We start from the raw sequence: 18,742 nt of genomic DNA on the forward strand, positions 1-18,742 counted from the left end.
TTGCTTAATCCCTCAAATACGGCGGTACGGATGGGAGAGGGAATGGAAAACGAAAACAAAGAAGACTGTTATGCCGTGAGCCCAAGGTGTGAGCGAGTGAGTGGGTGATCAATTTGGTCTCGTCGGGTGCAGGGGGGACGAGAGGGATGGGTTTCCACGACAGAAGTCAGAATGAGAGAGAGAGCCACGGTCAACTTTTAAGTTTCGTTGGTTGAGCCCCTGAAAGTTCTTTCGGGCATGTAATTGATAACTATCAAACTAACTGAGTTGGGTAGTCGTAACTATTCTGTATGAATAATAATGTCAGTCCAATGGGTCGATACAAACATCAATCCTGGGCCCTCGCCCTATAGAATAATGCCTACCCGACATACACAACACATTATCCCGACACAAGTTGTTCCTACACACAATCAAATTATAAACTCGTCCACGTATTTAAACCAGGCCAGCTTCATGATATTCCTATTGTATGCTAGGGTGCTTAGTCTGACGCCATCAAAAGCTACTTTTTCATCCCAAAAGTTGTCCAACCTGTTCAATTACAGCACGACAGATTTGTACAGTCTCGTCGTCCAAACCCGCAGATTTTCCTTGTTGCAACACAACCTGCAGAGTCTCAGCCACACGGGCGGCACCAGCTTCACTACCGAAGATGATGGTCCCTGCCCTCATAGAGTCATGGAACCATTTCCCGACAACATACACCAAATCGGAGGCAATGTACTTTCGATTCGTGCCCATGAAAGGCGGATCTCCAGTAAAGAACACCGTTTCCAACACTTCAAAAAGTCTTTCGTGTGCGATTTCCAAATCCAGGAAAATGTCAACCACCCAGTGAGGCGGAGCGACATTCCGCTGTTGTTCAAACGAATACTTTTCAAGAATCAACAACAGCGTATCGACCGGGAATGTCGTCTCGGAAACTCGCAGCTTACTGCCGAGACTTCGCACGGTTTCGGCCATCGCTTCAAACGGTTGGATTTCACCCTGTGCCACCGTCTTGTCGTGAACCACCTGGAACAATTGTTGCCATGTCTGTTTGATCTGAGATGCATCACGGTGGTCTGCTGCCTGATAGATCAGCAGGCAAATGTCATAATAGCCTGCATTGTCTGCAAAATCGTTGAACAGGCTTGTAATGTCGAGGATGATACCATTCACACGATCCAGCACGTCCTTCTTGCGATCACCTACTAGCCGGTCATCATCTCGCAATCGCTGCAGTATTTCGTCTTGAATGATGGCGATGTCAAGCAGGTCTGAGATCTCCAAAAGCAATGCCTGTTTGGTTTTGCGATTGCCCCCTGGTGTATACGTCGACGCATTGGCCTTTGCTCTGCTAAGATACTCGATCCGCTTCTCGAGAGAAAGCGGGAAAGGGCTTCTGGCGAGCTGCAGTTGAATCTTTGCAGCCTCCGAAAACTGGTTGGTCTGACCGTAATATTTCCACAGGAGATCAGCATACGTGATGTCCTCGGACGATTTTCGTTGAAGGTAAGTCACGATGAAAGACGACTCTGTGGCTAACAACCTGTCGTACCAGCCTTGCTGGATGTACCAATCATACAGATTCGTCAAAAATGCTTCGTCGTTGGATCGGCTGATCACATCATAGGCTTCGTTCCTCCTTGTGGCAGCAAGTGTAGGCTTGCCATCAACGAAACTCGGGCCTTGTTCGGTGCTACGATCAACCGCAACAACAACCTCGTGGATGAGGTCATAGCATTGTGTCCGTAGGTCAAATTTCGCCTTCCGGCCATCGCCGTCCGGTCGACCATCTGCCATCCACGACAGCGCTTCATTCGCCTTGTCTTTTTCATGAGCCACCCGCAGGGCTAACTGGATGGCGCCCGCGTAGAACTGTAGTTCTGTGTACTGCTTGACAGCTGAGTGCAGATAGTCCATTGGAAGGCTGTGTGCCACCTGCTCAAACAGCTTCAAGCTTTCATTAAGTAGATTGCGCGAAAATTCGGCGTTGCCTCCTGCCTCGTTCGCTCTCTTCAGTTGCTCTTGAGCCTTGAAAATCACAACATCATCTGCGCTACAGAAGCTGCCACATTTTCTCCTCAAAGCTTCAGCTATGGTTTCCACATTGGAACCTTTGGCAATATTGCGATTAACAATGGCCTTGACTAATTCCTTTGCCAGATCGTAGCCGGTCTTTGTCGTAAAGAGTTCTTCAAAAGTTACTTTGAGAATTCCTGCTCGTGAGGATTCTGGGAGGAGTGGAATGAGTTCAGCAACTTTCTCGTCGAAGAGAACCAGGATGAAGGAAAGACCTTCAATTGTGTCGGAGGTGAATTTGACCAAAGAATGCAGGGCGCGGTGCTCGCCCTTGAGCGCAATTTCATCGTCCTTGGTACTGGCGGTGGACAAATCATCTGGGCCGCTAAGACCTTTGATGAAGCTTTTGTTGGTCTTGAAGAACCTCTGCAGTGAAGACAAAGCCTCTTGCACATCTCTTAACTTTTTCAACGGTACGGCGGGATTGATCTGATACCCTACGGGGGTGATGGCTTCAACCGCAATCACATTGCGCCAGGTCGATCGCAGTACTCGGGAGAGGTATAGGGCGGTTGCTGCATGTCGAGGCGAAGGCCGTACAGCATCAATCAGAGGTACTGATTTGTCAGTGATCGAATTCTGATTGATACTAGGCTTGCCCCCATATTCAATAAAGGTCTTCCGCGCCAGTTCCAGTACTTCCGGGTCATTAACCCGTGCAGAGTAAGCGTCCTTGGTTACTTCGACGCCTTGGCCGCAAGCAACAGCAAGAGCTGTTGCCAGGGTCTCGGTTCTACCATAAGCTCTGATCAAGTTGTTTACCTCGTTCTGGAAACCTTCAGAACCTCCTTGCCGGCTGACTGCGGCAAATATGTCGACCAGCCGTCGTCTCTTAATGATGTGAACGCCCGTGTTCGTCAATACAGCCACTTCTGGGGTAGGCTTGTCAAATTGAACCGCCAAGTCGTTACCATAACCGGCAGGGTTAGCAATCGGAGGTGAGTACGGGACCACCAATCCGATGTCTTCCGCACGGCTGCCTAGAGACAACCAGATCGCAGTCTCAGTAGAGCGGCTCGGCTGGCCGGCTTCAGCAGGTCTAATCAACCGACCGGCATCGGGGGCGGAGACGAACAACTGGTCAACCTGGGCATTGGCATCCCTGGCAACAAAGGCGAAAAAATATCCAGGAGAATATCTCGCGGCAAGTCTTGTCATGGTCAAAGTCTTGATGGGTACATGCGCGCTGCTAGACGGATCCGAGCTCACAGAAGCCAGAGATAACCCTGGCGCCGAGGTCACAGGAGGGGTTTTGACATGCTGTGCTTGCATCGTGATATTCCCACTCAACCCGGACGCTGGATAATAACCAGAACTGGTCGCACTAAGGTATATCCGGTAGCCAGTGGCGGTTGTGGCGACAAGGTGATACCTCGATGCTTCGGAGGCCGGAATCGCTGATATTGCCACAATTGGAACGCGAGGATTGAGCGTCTCGTTCTGACTGATGATGTGACCTATGTTGGCATAGATCTGCACAGCCGGTTTGTCAATGACCTTTCGCAACGTACCATCCGACTCCATGTGGAATGCACGGATGTTCGACAAAGATGACAAAGTATAGAGCATGTCGCGCGTGTCGTCTACAACAATCTGTTCCACGTACTCTTTGGAAGCGCCTCGCAGAGAGTCCCAGGTCCAAGTCAACGACTTTGCTACGCCTGCAGTGTGGCATATTTTCGAACAGCGGCTAGAAAACCATCCATCCTCTTGTTGGTATGAGAGCTCATACAGCTCATTTTCTGATCGACCGCCGAAGAATATTCTTCCTGTTTTTGTCGAACCGGCAATGACACTGATATCCAAGCCCTTCGTGGAAGTTGACATCCCCGTCTGGAAAAGCGAAAGGCCTGCAGACGCGCCGGGGCTCGGATCGGTTCCTAAGCCGAGCAGCAATACCTCTGACGTCGTGGCCAAAACGATGGCATGTGTGATATGAGGGAGAAAAACGCCTGCCCTGGGTTTCACCAGCTTGACGGCGAGGATACTGTGCGGTTGTCCCTCGAATCCGAGCAACTCAGGCTTCGGGGCTGTATAATCCCACATGTACAGTGCATTATCGATAGTCGTCCAGGCGTATCTCAATTCCGCAAAAAGTCCCATACTTGTGGACAACTGCGCATTGTTGTACTGCTCAAAGATCTCATCCGGGATCTTGTATGCCCCGGCTTTTTGAAATGGCGCCCATGTTGTCGAGCCCTGAATATCATAATCGGCAGAATAGCCCTGCGCCAAATAGTTCTCAACCTCTGGGAATCGTGATTCGTTTGCAAAGGCTTCGTTGATCGTTCGTGCGGCTCTTTCGAGAGGCTCGAGAGATTCAGGTTGCCGTATTGAACTCTGACTCTGGGCTGGAGTTTCAGCGGATCTTGTGGTTACGAGGCTTGCGGAGGTGTCGCGAGGTGTAATGTTCGGCCGGGAGAGTGGTGTGCCTGGAGATTGGAACGACGGAGCAGGGATCATAGGTCTCGTGGCAGGCGTCTGAGGCCATACACCAGGTACTGGCCTGGCTGGTGTTTGTGGAATTGCCGTGGCCATATTTGTGGAAAGTCGCGTCGACCGCAAAGTTGAAATTATTGGGAATGCATTAATGGTCGCAATCCGCAGGAGGCGGAGATGAAAAACGAAGAGGAGGCTTCCGTCCAAGACTCAGATGTGCAATGGCCTACGGATACAAGGCGCGGTGCCAATTAAGGATTGACTGTGGTTCACCTTCGTCACGAGCAAATGTTTCCCTACGCTCGGTGAAGCAGCTTTGGACGCGCTCATGAAATGTCAGCCTTGCCAAGCCATTATCTCGGCAGACACAATTGGTTCAGCCTCGTCGCGGACATGATGGTGGTACGGGTAAGAGACGGAGTACAAAGTTGCACAGTACGGTCATATTGGAGGAACTAGCGGGACTCCCAATCCGTGCTTTGGGTTGTCGACTGTCCTCAAGGATCCTAGGGCCTATTTCCTCTGGATGTGGTGGTATCCAGCAGTGCGCCCAAGAGAAGTGCGTCCAGCCAAACAGCCACCCTGCGGCTCAGTAGTAAGTAGCTGGACTCTCGTCCATGACGATCTCTGGACATGCAGGGGATCTACTAACTTTGACATATTATGTCTTGGTTTCGACAATAATCAACCGCGACAAAGGGTTCGCAACAATAGAATGAGCGTTACCGGCAAGATTCTGATCCCAATCGAGTCTAGTCCCAGGAACGTCGTTCTCCAACTGAAATCTGGGGAAATGTGATTGTCATACACTCGAAGGGAACTTTTTGGTTTCCAGGTCAAGGTAGAGAGACTAGAGTCCTACAACATATCCTCGACTGCACAAGACACCATAACGGCTGCCCGACATGTCGTCCGTAAGCGCCTCTCGACTCTTGCTGCCTTCTATTGAGCGATCACTCTGCTCAAGATGTATGTATCGTCACACCACCACCACCACCACCTCGAGTCTCCGCTGGAACTCATCCGCTGCGGCACCGAGCTCTCCATTGCTGGCCAAACTCAAACAGGACCTGAAAGCTGCAATGCGCGCTAAAGACCAAGCCAGGTACTTGCTTCTCCAACGTTTGTTTTGCGAGAGGAGCCTGGTATGGCTAACGCTGTTGTTCCAGACTGACCGTGATCCGCGGAACAATCTCAGAGATCAACCAAGCCGCCAGCTCCTCCACGCCGATTACGACGGACATGCAGATCCTTGCTCTGCTCCGGAAGCGACGGTCATCGAGCGAGACGGCCAAACAAGAAGCCATCGACGCCAAACGACCCGAGTTTCTCGAGAAGTTGGACTTGGAAATTGCGGTCGTCGATGAACTGATGGGCACTGTGTCCATGATGGACGTGGCCGAGATGCGCAGCATTGTCCGCGCCACAGTAGAGTCAATAAGAGGAGGTCAGCAGGGAGGAGGTGAAGGAGGAGAGCTGAAACCCGGCCCCGTCATGAAAGAGCTCTTGCGGCCGGGAGGACCGTTGCAAGGAAAACCGTTGGATAACAAAGTGCTCGCTGAGGTGGTCAGGGAAGAGTGCTTTAGCAATCATGGCAATAAGTAAAACCACAAAAGCTCTGAGCTCTGCTTTCTCAGCTCACAACTAGGATACATTCGTACCTTCGAGAGTCTAATGTGACGCTGCTAAAAGACCGCCACTGATACTGTAACAGACGGCGGGAGCTAGTCACCGGGCAGTTGGATGAGGTCGTTAGTCTCGAGGCCTAGAACCACTCTGTATTATATACCTATACTCGATGTACAAGAGACGAGATCCTCTTTCCACTCATCCTCTGGGCAGTCTTCATGAGAAGAGACACAACTCCGGACTTAGTCCCCCGATATCATGCCTTACCCACGCCGACACTCTACCAATGTCGATCTGTCCGATGCCCAAGTCAAGACTGCTTCCGCAGTCACCATCCCACAGACACCTTGCTTCATTATTGCGACCATGTGTGTAGTCACTGCTGCAGATGAGCTGCAGCGATTCTCCTCACAATCCCCCTGGGCTCATTCTGTTTGGAAAATGTCGACCCATCACGACCATCCCGGTCAACCAGCTTCGGTAAGCCTACGAACTTGTTGATCCAGTTAATCACAACCAGGTGCCAGACAAGACTGTTCTCCGGCTTCAGCACCCAGTGGTTCTCGTCAGGGAAACTCAAGAACCGACTTTCTATCCCTCTCATTTGGAGCACATTGAAGGCGCTTAGTCCTTCTGCGATGGTAAGCCGGTAATCGAGCTCGTTATGTATCACGAGCATCGGCGTGCTCCAATTTTTTGTGAATCGGCTTGGATCCCACTTGTCGTATATCTCTTGTCGTTCCCAAATAGGACCGCCCAGGTCGTGGACGGGGAAATACTGTTCTTCACTGGCCAACTGTCCAGTCATGCTGAAGACGCCATCGTGACACACCAGGGCTTTAAACTTCCGACCAAGATCATGCCCCTGGATCCAGTTCATCATGAAGCCGCCGTATGATGCGCCTAGGGCTACAGCACGTGATGTATCCACAAAGTCGAGATTCGCTTCGATGTGTTCGAAGCCTTTGACGAGATCCTCGTACGGTAATCCGCCCCATTCGTTACGAATGGCATCTGTGAAGGCTTGGCCGTAGCCTGTAGATCCAGTAGGATTGGGACACACGACGATGTAACCTTGCTCGGCGAACACAGCTGGGTTCCAACGCGTAGACCACTGGTCATTCCAAGCACCTTGGGGACCACCATGGATAAGGTATGCAAGAGGATATTTGTGATCAGCACGGAAGAAAGATGGGCGCATCATCCATGCATGTACTGGATGAGAATTAGCACCCTCCCACCAAAGCGACGAGACCTGTTCAGGCGACAGGCCGAAGCGTGCGCCACCATTGGAGATAGAGCTTATGATAGTAGTCGCATGCTTCCCTGACGAGTCAACAATGCTGTATGTGCTGCTATCGACGAGGCTGTTGGAGGAAACGAGATAGAGGGCAGAATCTGACGAAAGAGGGGCGAAATCGATAATGTAGCCTGAATGGGTGATCTGGCGAGGTCGCCAGCCGGGGCCTGGTGCTTGGTCCAGATCCAACGCAAACAGGCAACCACGGCCGTTGTCTTCGGCTTCCATAAGTATGGTCTTGCCGTCGGCGGTCCATTTGAGAGATGACGGTGACCGGTCCCAGCCACCTTTGCCATCGGAGGTGTGCATGAGTTCCGCGGCAGTAAGTTCGTGGTCATCAGAAAGGCCATGCACTAGAACAGTGCAGTTTTTGTCACTTTCATACCCGTCAGTGGCCATCTTGAGGAATGCGGCAGATTCCCCAGATGGCGAGAAGACTGGTGATGTGGCTGCGCCGTGTAGCCCAGGAACGCCAATTTTGCGAAACTGGGGCTTGCTCACATCCGTTAGATCTCTCTGGGGGAAGAAATAACACTGGCACTTTGTGTGAGTAGCAGGGTTCAGATCCGGATCCTTTGCTACGATGATGAGACCTGTTGGGCCTATATCGAAGTGATCAGTACCACCAAACGTCGGAATCGGACATTCGAGCTTTGAGCCCTGCAATGCGTTCTTGAACCCAAGAAGACTGTACCGACCCTGACGCGATGTCACGACTGGTTGAGACTTCTGCAGCAAGGCTGTGAAAATGCTGTTGCGTTGTTCGGAAATGTACGTGTCCCAATGTCGGACAAAGAGAGAATCATAAACGCGGGCCGAGCTGCGAGGCTTTTGCACATCTTTGGGATTGTGCAGGCTCCCGTCCGGGTTTGCTTTCCCAGCAACTGCAACAGCCACTTTACCTGGTTCGATGACAAAGACCTTCAGACTAGAAACCAGTCCGGGAACTGTGCCTGCAGTGTAGCACTTTCCGGGGAGTGTCGCGTCAGTGATGACGAAGCTTGTGTTTCCGTTGTCGCATTCCTTCAGCCAGACGAGTTCATGCCCAGTGCCGGTCCATCGAGGTTCGCTGGCTTTGGGATCCTTGCTGATGCAGACAGACTGGGCTGTTGTGAGATCTAGGACACAGATTTCATTTGTTCTTGAGTGGCTGTCAAACGAGTAGGTCGACTGTGTGTACACAGCTAGCTTCCCATCTGGACTTGGGATGGCTGCAGATCTCCGTGGAGCGCTCAAGAGAACCCTGCCAGGTCAGTTGGAAGCCGTTGAGATGATTAATTAGCTTACTCCGGTGTGTACAGCTTCCTGACGGTCATGGCTGTTGGCGGGGGTAGGGCGCTCCCCAGAACACAGTCCACAGCACTTTCGAGTCCCAAGTCACACCTCAATGATTTGTGAATAAGAATCGACCACAACGGACAGGACCGATGGTTCTGAAGAAGGTCGGCGAGGATGCGGTGAAAATTGCCTCAGGTTTCGTTGTCCTCAACAAATGGACGCGGGCGGCAGAGAACGTGAGGACGTGGGCTGAGGAGACTAGACCTGATTCTGTCTGGCCAGACGGCAACCCCGCGCCAACAAGGGCCTGCGTTCGCCCGTTCTGCCATCGAAACGAGGGCCATGTTACGATGACGATTTGAGGCATATTGCCACAGCCTCCAGTTCAGGGGATGTGTATTGAAGATGATATTTCGGGCTATCGAGCAAGGCTGCCATCACGAATTATACACGGAGAGAGACTGAACGACGAGCAGAGGCTGTGGTTGGTTGTGCACGACAATTCCTCGGGAGGAATAGGGACGCTGGCTGATGGCCGCTTTTGGCGCCTCCGCGCGAACGATCTCTAAGGAATCACCGACAGATGAAGATAGGCATAACGGCAACAGAATAAATGATCGCATTTCTAAAGGGTGCTGTTATACATCATACTCGTTCAATCGCGTCCAGGGGAATTCTCAACCGTGTCTAAAAGGTATCTCGAACACAACTGCGCAATATCATCCTAGCCCAGGTTGGGGTGACCAGAAAACGTCGACAACAAATCGGCGTTTGAGACAAACCAAAGCGAAGGCCTTCTTGACGCCTGGATAACGCCCAGCCGAATGCACTTTTTGTAAACGTCCAAAGACCATATCAAGCCACCTGAACTCCAAACTTCCAAACTTGCTGTACGGTCAATTCCCCGTCCGGGGTCTCATCAAGGACGACCAAGTCGGCATCCATGCCGGATTCTAGTTTTCCCTTCGACGCCTCTACGTCCTTCCCAAGCATCTTGGCCGGAGTGCTCGTGACACATTCCAGTGCTTTAGCAGTGCCGCATCCTGTGAAGCGCTTGAAGTTGTTGACGCAGTCTATTAGGTCAACAACACTCCCCGCTATCCGTCCATTGCTCTCAAGCTTGAGTAACTTTCCTTCTTTGACAAAGCGATCTTCTCCTCGCCAGTCGTAGACACCATCCGGACATCCAGCAAACTTCTGCGCGTCAGTGACGAGAATCGCGCCTCGTGGATGAGCAGAATATGCAATCTTTAGCGCTTGCGCAGATAGGTGTATACCGTCGGCGATAAGGCCAAAAAAAGGTTGTCTGTACCGTGCTCCTTCGTCTAGATCGTCCACTGATGTGCTTATGCTGAGACTAGACCGAGGCGTCGATCTTCTGGACGATCTAGGTGATGCCTCGGGGGACGACGACGTACTAGTCGGTCGACTTTGTTTTGGTGATGTGACAGGCGTAGTTGGGGCTGATTGTCCAAGCAGCCCGAAAATACCAGGATCTCGGTGTCCAAAGGGTCGCATGGCGTTGAACAGATGTGTCACCATTGACGCTCCAGCGGCAATAGCATTCTGGGCTGTTTCGAAAGTGGCATCAGAATGACCGACCGAAAATACTATGCCTCGAGAGACAAATTTTGGGATCAGAGACATCATCTGTCCTCGCTCTGGAGCGGCGGTGATATATCGGACGTTCTCTAGGTTGGACGATCCATAACACTCCTCCACGTCGGCCCACGAGTTGGCCTCTCGCAGCACTTCTGGATTGTGAACGCCATTACGGAGCGGTGACAAGAACGGGCCTTCAATGTGAGCACCTAGGCTTTCGCAGCCTTCGTTGAAGTCCCTGGTCTTTCCCGAGGGACCAAGATGCGGCAGGACGGCATGATAGGCTTCCGGCCGTGTACTGATGACGGTCGGCACAAAGGACGTCAGTCCGCTCTTGATCATTTGTTTCCTGGCATGAGCGAAGCCGGAGGCAAATTCCGGGCTGGGGGTGGAGAAGTCGAAATTGTGTGAACCGTTGATTTGAACGTCGATGAAGCCCGGAGCGAGGATCTTGCCTTGGAGATCAACAGTCTTGTCTGCTGTTAGTCGTGATGAGTAGAAGGCTGTTTGTGGGCTCATGATCCGGCCAGTATCTGACGACACCCAGAGGTCACCCGAGACCAGCTGGCCGTCCTTGAGGAGATAGCCGTTCGTGAACTTGACAATGCGCGGAGGCGAGGTCGCCATATTGATATCTATTACCGACACCAGCAACAAAGTCCAGGAGGAGGGTGGGAGAAGGCGGATAAGCAAGGATTGCTTGCAGGAGAACCCTACAAGAATGAGAGAAGGAAGGTCAAGAAAGGCAGATTGCGATGAATAAGAGTGTGTAGAGGAGCGTGTCACGTCACAGCCGGTGAGTTCATAGGTCAAAGTCAACAAATTCTACTGGCCGTTTGGATCTGGAAAACGGCAGACGACGGAATAGAGCGCAGAGACGCGTGAGATGAGTGGTTGATGTCAAAACCACCGCTCCAGGCTTGGTCTCCGGAGATGGCACAGCATTCCCGAAGCCTCTCATGTTGCAGTGCTTGGGCACGTTCAACAGCGACGGCGACATCGACCTGGACCTGGACCTGGACCTGGTAGTGTTACCGTGGCCAAGGAGATTGGTGGTCGACAGGCCACAGGAGTTTCTCGTAGTCATTCATGTAGTCGTCGCCGGTGATGAAGAGGAACTGGACGAGGCAGCGATGCCAGATGCAACAACGGCGGACAGTCAGAGAAGTGATGGATGAAACGTTGTTCTGGAGAGTCACAATCAAAGCCGCACAGAGTGTATGTAACGCTGAGGCGGAGAAGGATGCAACACTCTTATCGAGGGGCGGGTCACGTGCTCCGCGCCGCTCCCAGGGTGTTGTACGGTGTGCTGCGTGCAGGCCTTCGCAGACACTCTCGCTGTGCCCGGTACGTACCAGTCTCAACACCACCCTTGTCGCCGCAGGCCAACCACCCTGCGATCGCATTCTATCTCTCGCACTCCACCGCCAGGCTTACTGCCCAGCGTCTGCGAGCCATATCAATCTCCGAATGGCTTTTACCACAATGATACCCTGTCGCCGTCGGCTAAGCCTGAACCGTGAATGATTGAACGAGCCTCTCTGATCGACCCTTGCAATCAACACCACCTCCACGAGTCTGGAGTACTGTTGCCGTGCAGCCGACGAACCACGCTGCTCGACACCTGCTAGCCTGATAGGGGGCTCCTGGTTGGCCACTACCTGAGCACCTTGTTCTATCAAATGCTCCTGTGTCTGCGTCGGTATGGTACAATGTCACTCTTCTATCTTTCTATCTCAAACAGTCTGCTGATACTCATGGGGAGGGTGGTTTAGCGCAGCAACCTCACTCACTATCACCGTGTCGTTGTCCTGTTGTCACTCTCGACCAGTTGACTACTTCTATATCCATCCTCCTTGACCCTCTTCCGTCCTCGAGACTCCTCCGTTCCCAACGCACGCGACACTCTGAAGGCGAAGACCAGCACCCAGACTCCACCAGCGTTTCTGCCCCAGGTGGTCTCACATCCCGCAACTCTACTCCGCTTGACTGCAGCCTTCTTCTGTCCGAAAGTCTATTTGTCAAGTCACAACGCCTGCGACCTCCTCTACTTCAACCCTCGGCACATTGAGCTTTGCTTTACTTACTTTCCTACCTTGTTGAAGAATGTCTGAACCCATAAACGAAAAGATGGCATCAACGAGTGCTGGCTCTGACACTCCAGCACCAGAGATCATGGGTGCTGAAGCGAGACCGCATGGGAAATCTTGGATGTATAAAACCTTCAAGATTGGCCCCGTCACTATTCCCGCATATGCAACGCCGCAGTTCCAGGTTGTCTTTGTTGCCCTGGTCTGTTTCTTGTGTCCCGGCATGTTCAACGCTGTCAACGGCTTGGGTGCGGCCGGCCAAGTCAGTGCGCATGATATCAACAACGCCAACACGGCTGTCTACGCGACCTTCTCGGTCGTCGGCTTCTTCGCGGGCACGATTGCCAACACCATCGGTCTCCGTCTGACCCTTGGTCTAGGAGGTTTCGGATACTGCCTCTACATTTCCTCGATCCTCTGCTACAACCATACCCAGAACGCGGGTTTCCTTATCTTTGCGGGTGCCCTGCTTGGTGTCTGTGCTGGGCTGCTCTGGACTGCTCAAGGCTCCGTCATGTTGGCGTACCCTCCGGAGAAATCCAAGGGCAGATACATTGCCGTATTCTGGGGCATCTTCAATCTTGGAGCTGTTATTGGCGGCTTGATCCCCCTGGGCCAGAGTATTCACAACAAGAGCAACAAAGTCGCGGATGGGACTTACATTGCCTTCATCGTTCTGATGGTAGCTGGTTTCGTTCTGTCAGGCTTCCTCTGCGACCCAAAGCTTGTCGAACGATCCGACGGATCTCGCGTCATCCTGATGAAGAACCCGACCTGGAAGTCTGAACTGATTGGTCTCTGGCAAACCCTGTTCAGCGACTGGTATATCGTTCTCCTTTTCCCCATGTTCTTCGCCAGCAACTGGTTCTACACCTACCATTTTCAAGATGTCAATCTGCCAAAGTTCAACATCCGGACTCGTGCCCTCAACAGCGTCTTGTACTATTTGTCACAAATCCTCGGATCGGCCATCTTTGGTTTTGCCCTCGACAGTCCCCGTTTCAGCCGCTCGACTCGTGCCAGAGGTGTTATGGTCGTCCTCTTCGTCCTCACATTTGTCATCTGGGGTGGTGGCTACGATTTCCAGAAACAGTACAACCGCGCTGAAACAACGGCTGATGATTATGTTAAGCTTGATTGGACCGACTCAGGCTACATTGGCCCTATGTTCTTGTTCATGTTCTACGGCATGTACGACTCGGTGTGGCAGACCACCACATACTGGTAAGCACGATTGGACATGACCGCCTTCTTCTTGCAACTAACACTTCCTAGGCTCATGGGATCCATTACCAACAACAGTCGTAAGCTTGCCAACTTTACTGGTTTCTACAAAGGCATCCAGTCTGCCGGTGGCGCCATCTCGCCCCAGCTCGATTCAAACAACGTTTCATTCATGACCCAGTTCGCCGTCAATTGGGGTGTGTTGGCCGGCTCGCTCCTGCTTGCCGCTCCTGTCATCTGGACAAAGGTCAAGGACACCACGGACATCGAAGAAGACTTGAAGTTTAGCGACGAGACAATCGCCGATGTGGCGCCAGCAAGTGCCATTGTTGGACCTGAAGGTATGATGGCCGAGAAGCACTAAGGGTAGTTTTCTTTCGGGAATCGCCAAGAGAGTTCGCGTGCGTTGACACCATCTGCAAACTGTCTTTAGTGGGGGGCCTCGGGAAATATTACTGTGCTGCACAGCACAATATTTCGCCAGGATGAGTTGAGTTGAGTGGAGCGCTCCTGATGCTTATCTCTCTCTTTCAGCGGCGATTGTAAGGGTACATGGATTACTGGGGCGTGCAAAGGTCACAGGGCGACTCCTCTTCCATTCCCGGGTAGCAAGACAACAGAATGATACCTCGTAGTAGTACCTGCACGTACTTGTGCTGGCCTTCGTGCTGTTAATGCAAATGTCTAAACGGACTACCGAGTTCTCTCAGGACCACTGAAAATGATATAGTAGTTTTCGACCCTGGGTGGTTATCGCGGTCGGTCTCAGATGGTGCCCTCTACCGTTGAACGTACTGTAGGGTAAACAACGACAAGGCTATGGTCACGTGACGTGGCGCGAGGCTTCGGCGATCAAGGGGTTGCAGGTAGTACGGTACATACATGCGGTCAGTACCAGGCCATACCTTGTACTCGTATCTTGGCTGAGCTAAAAAGCCTATCTACAGTAGTAGATACCTACGCTCACCGGAACAGCAGCGTCTACGGTCTAATCTCGAATGGCTTAGCATGAAGAGAGACGGCCTATTCCAAGTCTGGGTGCACTGTCACTCGGTATGGTGGTTCAAGCAGTGTCAGTCAGCAGCCCCTTTGCAGCAACTCTCTGCTGAGTGGGGTCGGTTCTCCTGCGCCGATTCTTCACGCGATGCGATGCGAGGCCGCAATACGGATGCTAGAAGTAGATGTAGTATTGAGAGCTTTGTCGATGTTTCCATCTACCTATGTGCAACACTCTGATGGTATCTCAGCACTTTCTCTCTGTCTCTCTCTGTCTATCTCTTTGTCTTTATCACAACACAGGTGCCTTGTGTTCTGCTGCCAGGTTTCGCATGTTTTTACTCCTTGATGAAACAAACTTTGTGCAGACGCACCCCTTGAAGCTCCTTCCGTCCAACTTCGCTCACGATATCATTCCGTTCCCCAGATTCACGTCACAATGCAATATCAGCCGTCTCAATGCTGACACCCGAGAGCCTGGGCAGATCGAAAACTGTTCATCCAACGTTCGAGTTCGAATTCGCACCCCTTGCCTTCTTGAATATGATCTGGAATCCTTGAGCGTACAACAAGTGCTGAGTGCCCAAGTAGCGACCGGGTTCGAAAATGACCTTTTTGTCGACGACGAATCCACGAAGGACACTAGAGCGGCGTTCGCCCACTAGTCTATTTGCGAGTTCCTGATGTCGGCCACCAGCATCGATGCGACGAAACTCATGCTCGTGATCATGCTCTTTGCCTGAGGGGTCATTCGTGGCGGAGAACGATTCGGTGTGGTAACCAGTGCTGTTCGAGTAAATGACCTCAGTAAGATTGGGCAACGACGCCTTCATGTGTTTGAGTGCATGAGATAGTCGTACGAGGCCTCTGTCGTCCGCAATCTGTCCTACACCTCCGCCATGCCATCCCAGCCTAGCTTGCGCAATTGTATGCTCCCAATGCAATTTCTTGACAAATTCCAATTTGGGAAGGGAAATGCTCTTGAGGAGCTCATCAGACACATTGACAGCAATCCGCATGGCGTGGAGTTCATTTTCTTCTTGTCGCGTAGCCTTCGATGGAGTTGGGAATCCAGCACGGTCGGTGCGTCCCGCCTTGAACATGATGGTCGTCGTATTGAAAAAGAGCGGTGTCCATTCGGTGTTGACCTGGCGTGAGACCAACAACAGAGATCGTCTTGTGAGCTCGATCTTTTGGCGTTCTTGCTCGTCGTATTCTGTTGGAGCCCCAGTGAAGTACCCGAAGATCTCCAGTCTGATTTCCAGTGGAAGGCCGGTAAGAAGTAATCCTGGGCTCGCCAATCCTTCGGTAGCAGTTTGCGTGTCCTCCGGAACTGCCTGTGCAATTCTCTCAGAGCGGCGTCTGGCTGGGACAGTGGCCTTATATGGCTCAGCTCTTGCCGACTTTGTTCCCTTCTTTTTCTTTGGCATTGCGGTAGAGGAAGTGGCGGACACTAGGAAAGGCGATGACAAGGTTGCGAAGCTCCGCGGGCCTATGCGACGAACACCTTTTGTCAGCTGGTCCTTTGTAAAAAGTGAAACTCAGTCGTGTCGCGACAAAGTCAATCAAATACGCAACAATGACTGCCATACCAATTGAGTGTGCTCTTCTCAGCGTATGATGTTTGATGCTTTGAAGCGTCGCGAAATGAGAGATGACCTGCCCAAGCGATCTTGGACTTTTGTTGAACGGGTGTCAAGGAGACAGGATGGAGAAGTAGAGGTCCGTGAATGAGATGTGGCAGTCCCAGTAACGACTGAGCGGCCAGGCAGTGGTGTATTGGTGGGAGGTCATTGTCGCGACCGGTGACCATGACTCTCAGTGAAGCATTGCACGTGCTGCTGCCTCGAACAAACATCAAGGTACTCGATTGCATCAACACTCCATGTAGGCCCTTTGATACTTTGTACACAGCTTGTAAGAGTTCGTTGAACTGCAGTTGGTTTCTGCGATATTGAGTATTGCGTCTTGCTACCGCATCGACGGTCACGGTTTCCGAAATGTACACGACGCCGACGCAGCCGCATTCCAACCTGCGAAACCTTTGTTCTCTTGAGCTCCTCGCCTCTCGCTTCTCGCGCCGGGTATTTCAAGGTCTGATATGGTTGGAATCTGAGCTTAGAATCTTCCAGGACAATCCAGTTCTACCGCGTCAACTGTGAATTCCATCGCCGTTGATCAGGCGAACGACTTTCGTCCGCGGATGACTGGAGCAACAGGTGTTCCCTGTCCGCCTGGCACTATGGACATCAACTGCTCATCCTGCTGAGCTGTAAGGGACATTTGAGGTCGACTCGTGGATTCAATGTCCGTTTTGATGCCCTGACTACCCGCAGACGATGCGGTCTTAATGATTCTGAGAATTTCCTAGTTCTGTCTTTTCGAGTACCAAGCCCAGCCGGCGAAGACAACAAGTGTGGTGCCTCCAGTGAGCACAAAATACAGCCATATCCACCTGGAAACGACTTGACCTTGCCGTTGCTTCCCCTCGAAGAAGTTGAAAAAGCCTGCGGAGAAAAATGTTGCCATGAAGGTGCCTGGAAGAAATAAAAGGGTCACCACCGCAATGATACGCATGTTGGTGCTGTCCTTCTGTGTCAGTATGGCAACATTTCTGGAATCCTCAGCCATATCTTTCATGGCAGTGTTGTGTCCCAGGCTGACCTCAGCGATTTCCCTCGACGCCGCAGCCGTTTCGATGTTGAGCCTGTTGTCTTTCTGCCCTATCAGGCTGTACACCTATCCTGAGGGGTCAGCATGTACTGCTTGCCATGGGACCTAGTCGGATGCATGACCCTACCGTTTGCACTTGGGCCTTTGTGCGATCTGTTAGGACGGCACCGAGGGCTTGAGAGCCAACTATGAGCTCTCTCAGATACGAGACACGAATTTCGACGTCTCCTCGGGGCTCCCGCTGGGGGTTGATCCGTGACCTGATATTGTCAACTTTGTGCAAAGCTCGCAAGCTCGAACAGAATGTCATATCACAGAAGCTCAAAGTCCCCGTGAGTCCTGTCAACTTCCGTGTGATCTCATCAAAGTCCAACTCCCTAAGAATGCGCTCCCGTTCAACATCCTTGACAATACTCATATTGCGCTTTGGGTCTGAAGAAAAACCGTGCCTCATACCAGTCATGTACTCGATCTTTTCGATGCCCCTCGCACGTTTCTCAAGCAGCACCGCAAAATAATGAACCTTCAGCTCGAGGAGGAAGATGGGAAGCAACATCGAATCGAAATCCCCCCTGCCAGTCTTCTGAAGACAATCGAGAAGAAGTGCAATCTCGTCATTTTGCATGCCATTCAAGATACCATGGAGAACGCCAGTCTTCTCATTGTAAGCAAGACCTAGACAGAAATTCCAATCACGAGATCTTGCACTTCGAATCATTACTCCGGTAACTGGGCGGCCTTTTGCGTCTGTTCCCTTGAAGTCATCAGCGATGGGAAGACTACTGAGCATCATTCGGAGAAGCTCCTTGGGCAGACCCCATGCAATTCTGAGCGCCTCAAAGGTATCCCTTGATATGGGGAGCGGCAAGATTTCTGCATCACTTTGGTGTTGCTCTGGACTCCCTATCAGAAGTCGAAGGTGTGGTCGTTGGGTCTCACAACCTTGTGGGTACTCCATATCAACATGCTCCCGGACAACCCAGTCCTGGATTGCATGCTCCTCAATTTCAGTCTGCTTGAGAGTAGGGGTTGCATCTCTCTAGCAGCTGTCAGAAATGCCTTTGCCCCAGATTCTGAACCCCGCTTACATCAGACAGAAAGACCTCAAGAGATCGATTGCCAGAACGAGGCTGGAATTGGGTGGGGTCATTAAGTAGTCTGCTGTGATAGAAATCGTGCATTCTGAGCTCTTTCCGTTGAGAAGGGCACTATTCTAGATAGACCCAGGCGAGACACCTATGAGAGTGGCTTATATTCGGCGGAAGAATAGTAAGGAAGAATTGCTTGAGGGGCATAGTGTCGACAAGGCAACATCCCAATGTTCGGAAAGGCATCAGGCTGAGGCTGTGTGCTTAGACAACTGATTGGAGCCAGGGCGCCGTACACTTCTTCGTACAGCTCGCAGCCTTCACCCATGTCCAATTAGTATCCCTGCAGGACAGCA

General features: G+C 51.8%; 7 protein-coding genes across 7 annotated transcripts; 2 read left to right on the forward strand and 5 right to left on the reverse strand.

Annotated features, from left to right (window-relative positions):
- Positions 1-513: 513 nt before the first annotated feature.
- On the reverse strand, positions 514-4,605 carry PV08_00176 (uncharacterized protein; the record flags this gene model as incomplete). The annotated part of the gene is made up of 1 exon (XM_016374543.1): positions 514-4,605. The coding sequence occupies one exon, from the start codon at positions 4,603-4,605 to the stop codon at positions 514-516; it is 4,092 nt and encodes a 1,363-aa protein (XP_016239819.1).
- Positions 4,606-5,411: 806 nt separating this feature from the next.
- On the forward strand, positions 5,412-6,111 carry PV08_00177 (uncharacterized protein; the record flags this gene model as incomplete). The annotated part of the gene is made up of 2 exons (XM_016374544.1): positions 5,412-5,611; positions 5,676-6,111. 2 exons carry the CDS (start codon positions 5,412-5,414, stop codon positions 6,109-6,111), a joined length of 636 nt encoding a protein of 211 aa, XP_016239820.1.
- Positions 6,112-6,511: 400 nt separating this feature from the next.
- Positions 6,512-8,751, reverse strand: PV08_00178 (uncharacterized protein; the record flags this gene model as incomplete). The annotated part of the gene is made up of 2 exons (XM_016374545.1): positions 6,512-8,678; positions 8,723-8,751. 2 exons carry the CDS (start codon positions 8,749-8,751, stop codon positions 6,512-6,514), a joined length of 2,196 nt encoding a protein of 731 aa, XP_016239821.1.
- Positions 8,752-9,568: 817 nt separating this feature from the next.
- On the reverse strand, positions 9,569-10,942 carry PV08_00179 (uncharacterized protein; the record flags this gene model as incomplete). Its single annotated transcript, XM_016374546.1, has 1 exon — positions 9,569-10,942. The coding sequence occupies one exon, from the start codon at positions 10,940-10,942 to the stop codon at positions 9,569-9,571; it is 1,374 nt and encodes a 457-aa protein (XP_016239822.1).
- A 1,503-nt stretch (positions 10,943-12,445) lies between these two features.
- PV08_00180 (uncharacterized protein) lies at positions 12,446-13,993 on the forward strand (the record flags this gene model as incomplete). Its single annotated transcript, XM_016374547.1, has 2 exons — positions 12,446-13,629; positions 13,681-13,993. 2 exons carry the CDS (start codon positions 12,446-12,448, stop codon positions 13,991-13,993), a joined length of 1,497 nt encoding a protein of 498 aa, XP_016239823.1.
- A 1,129-nt stretch (positions 13,994-15,122) lies between these two features.
- Positions 15,123-16,055, reverse strand: PV08_00181 (uncharacterized protein; the record flags this gene model as incomplete). The annotated part of the gene is made up of 1 exon (XM_016374548.1): positions 15,123-16,055. The coding sequence occupies one exon, from the start codon at positions 16,053-16,055 to the stop codon at positions 15,123-15,125; it is 933 nt and encodes a 310-aa protein (XP_016239824.1).
- A 937-nt stretch (positions 16,056-16,992) lies between these two features.
- Positions 16,993-18,479, reverse strand: PV08_00182 (uncharacterized protein; the record flags this gene model as incomplete). Its single annotated transcript, XM_016374549.1, has 3 exons — positions 16,993-17,364; positions 17,426-18,337; positions 18,387-18,479. 3 exons carry the CDS (start codon positions 18,477-18,479, stop codon positions 16,993-16,995), a joined length of 1,377 nt encoding a protein of 458 aa, XP_016239825.1.
- Positions 18,480-18,742: the final 263 nt, after the last annotated feature.

This window comes from Exophiala spinifera (genome assembly GCF_000836115.1).
Source record: "Exophiala spinifera strain CBS 89968 unplaced genomic scaffold supercont1.1, whole genome shotgun sequence".
Classification (NCBI taxonomy): domain Eukaryota; kingdom Fungi; phylum Ascomycota; class Eurotiomycetes; order Chaetothyriales; family Herpotrichiellaceae; genus Exophiala; species Exophiala spinifera.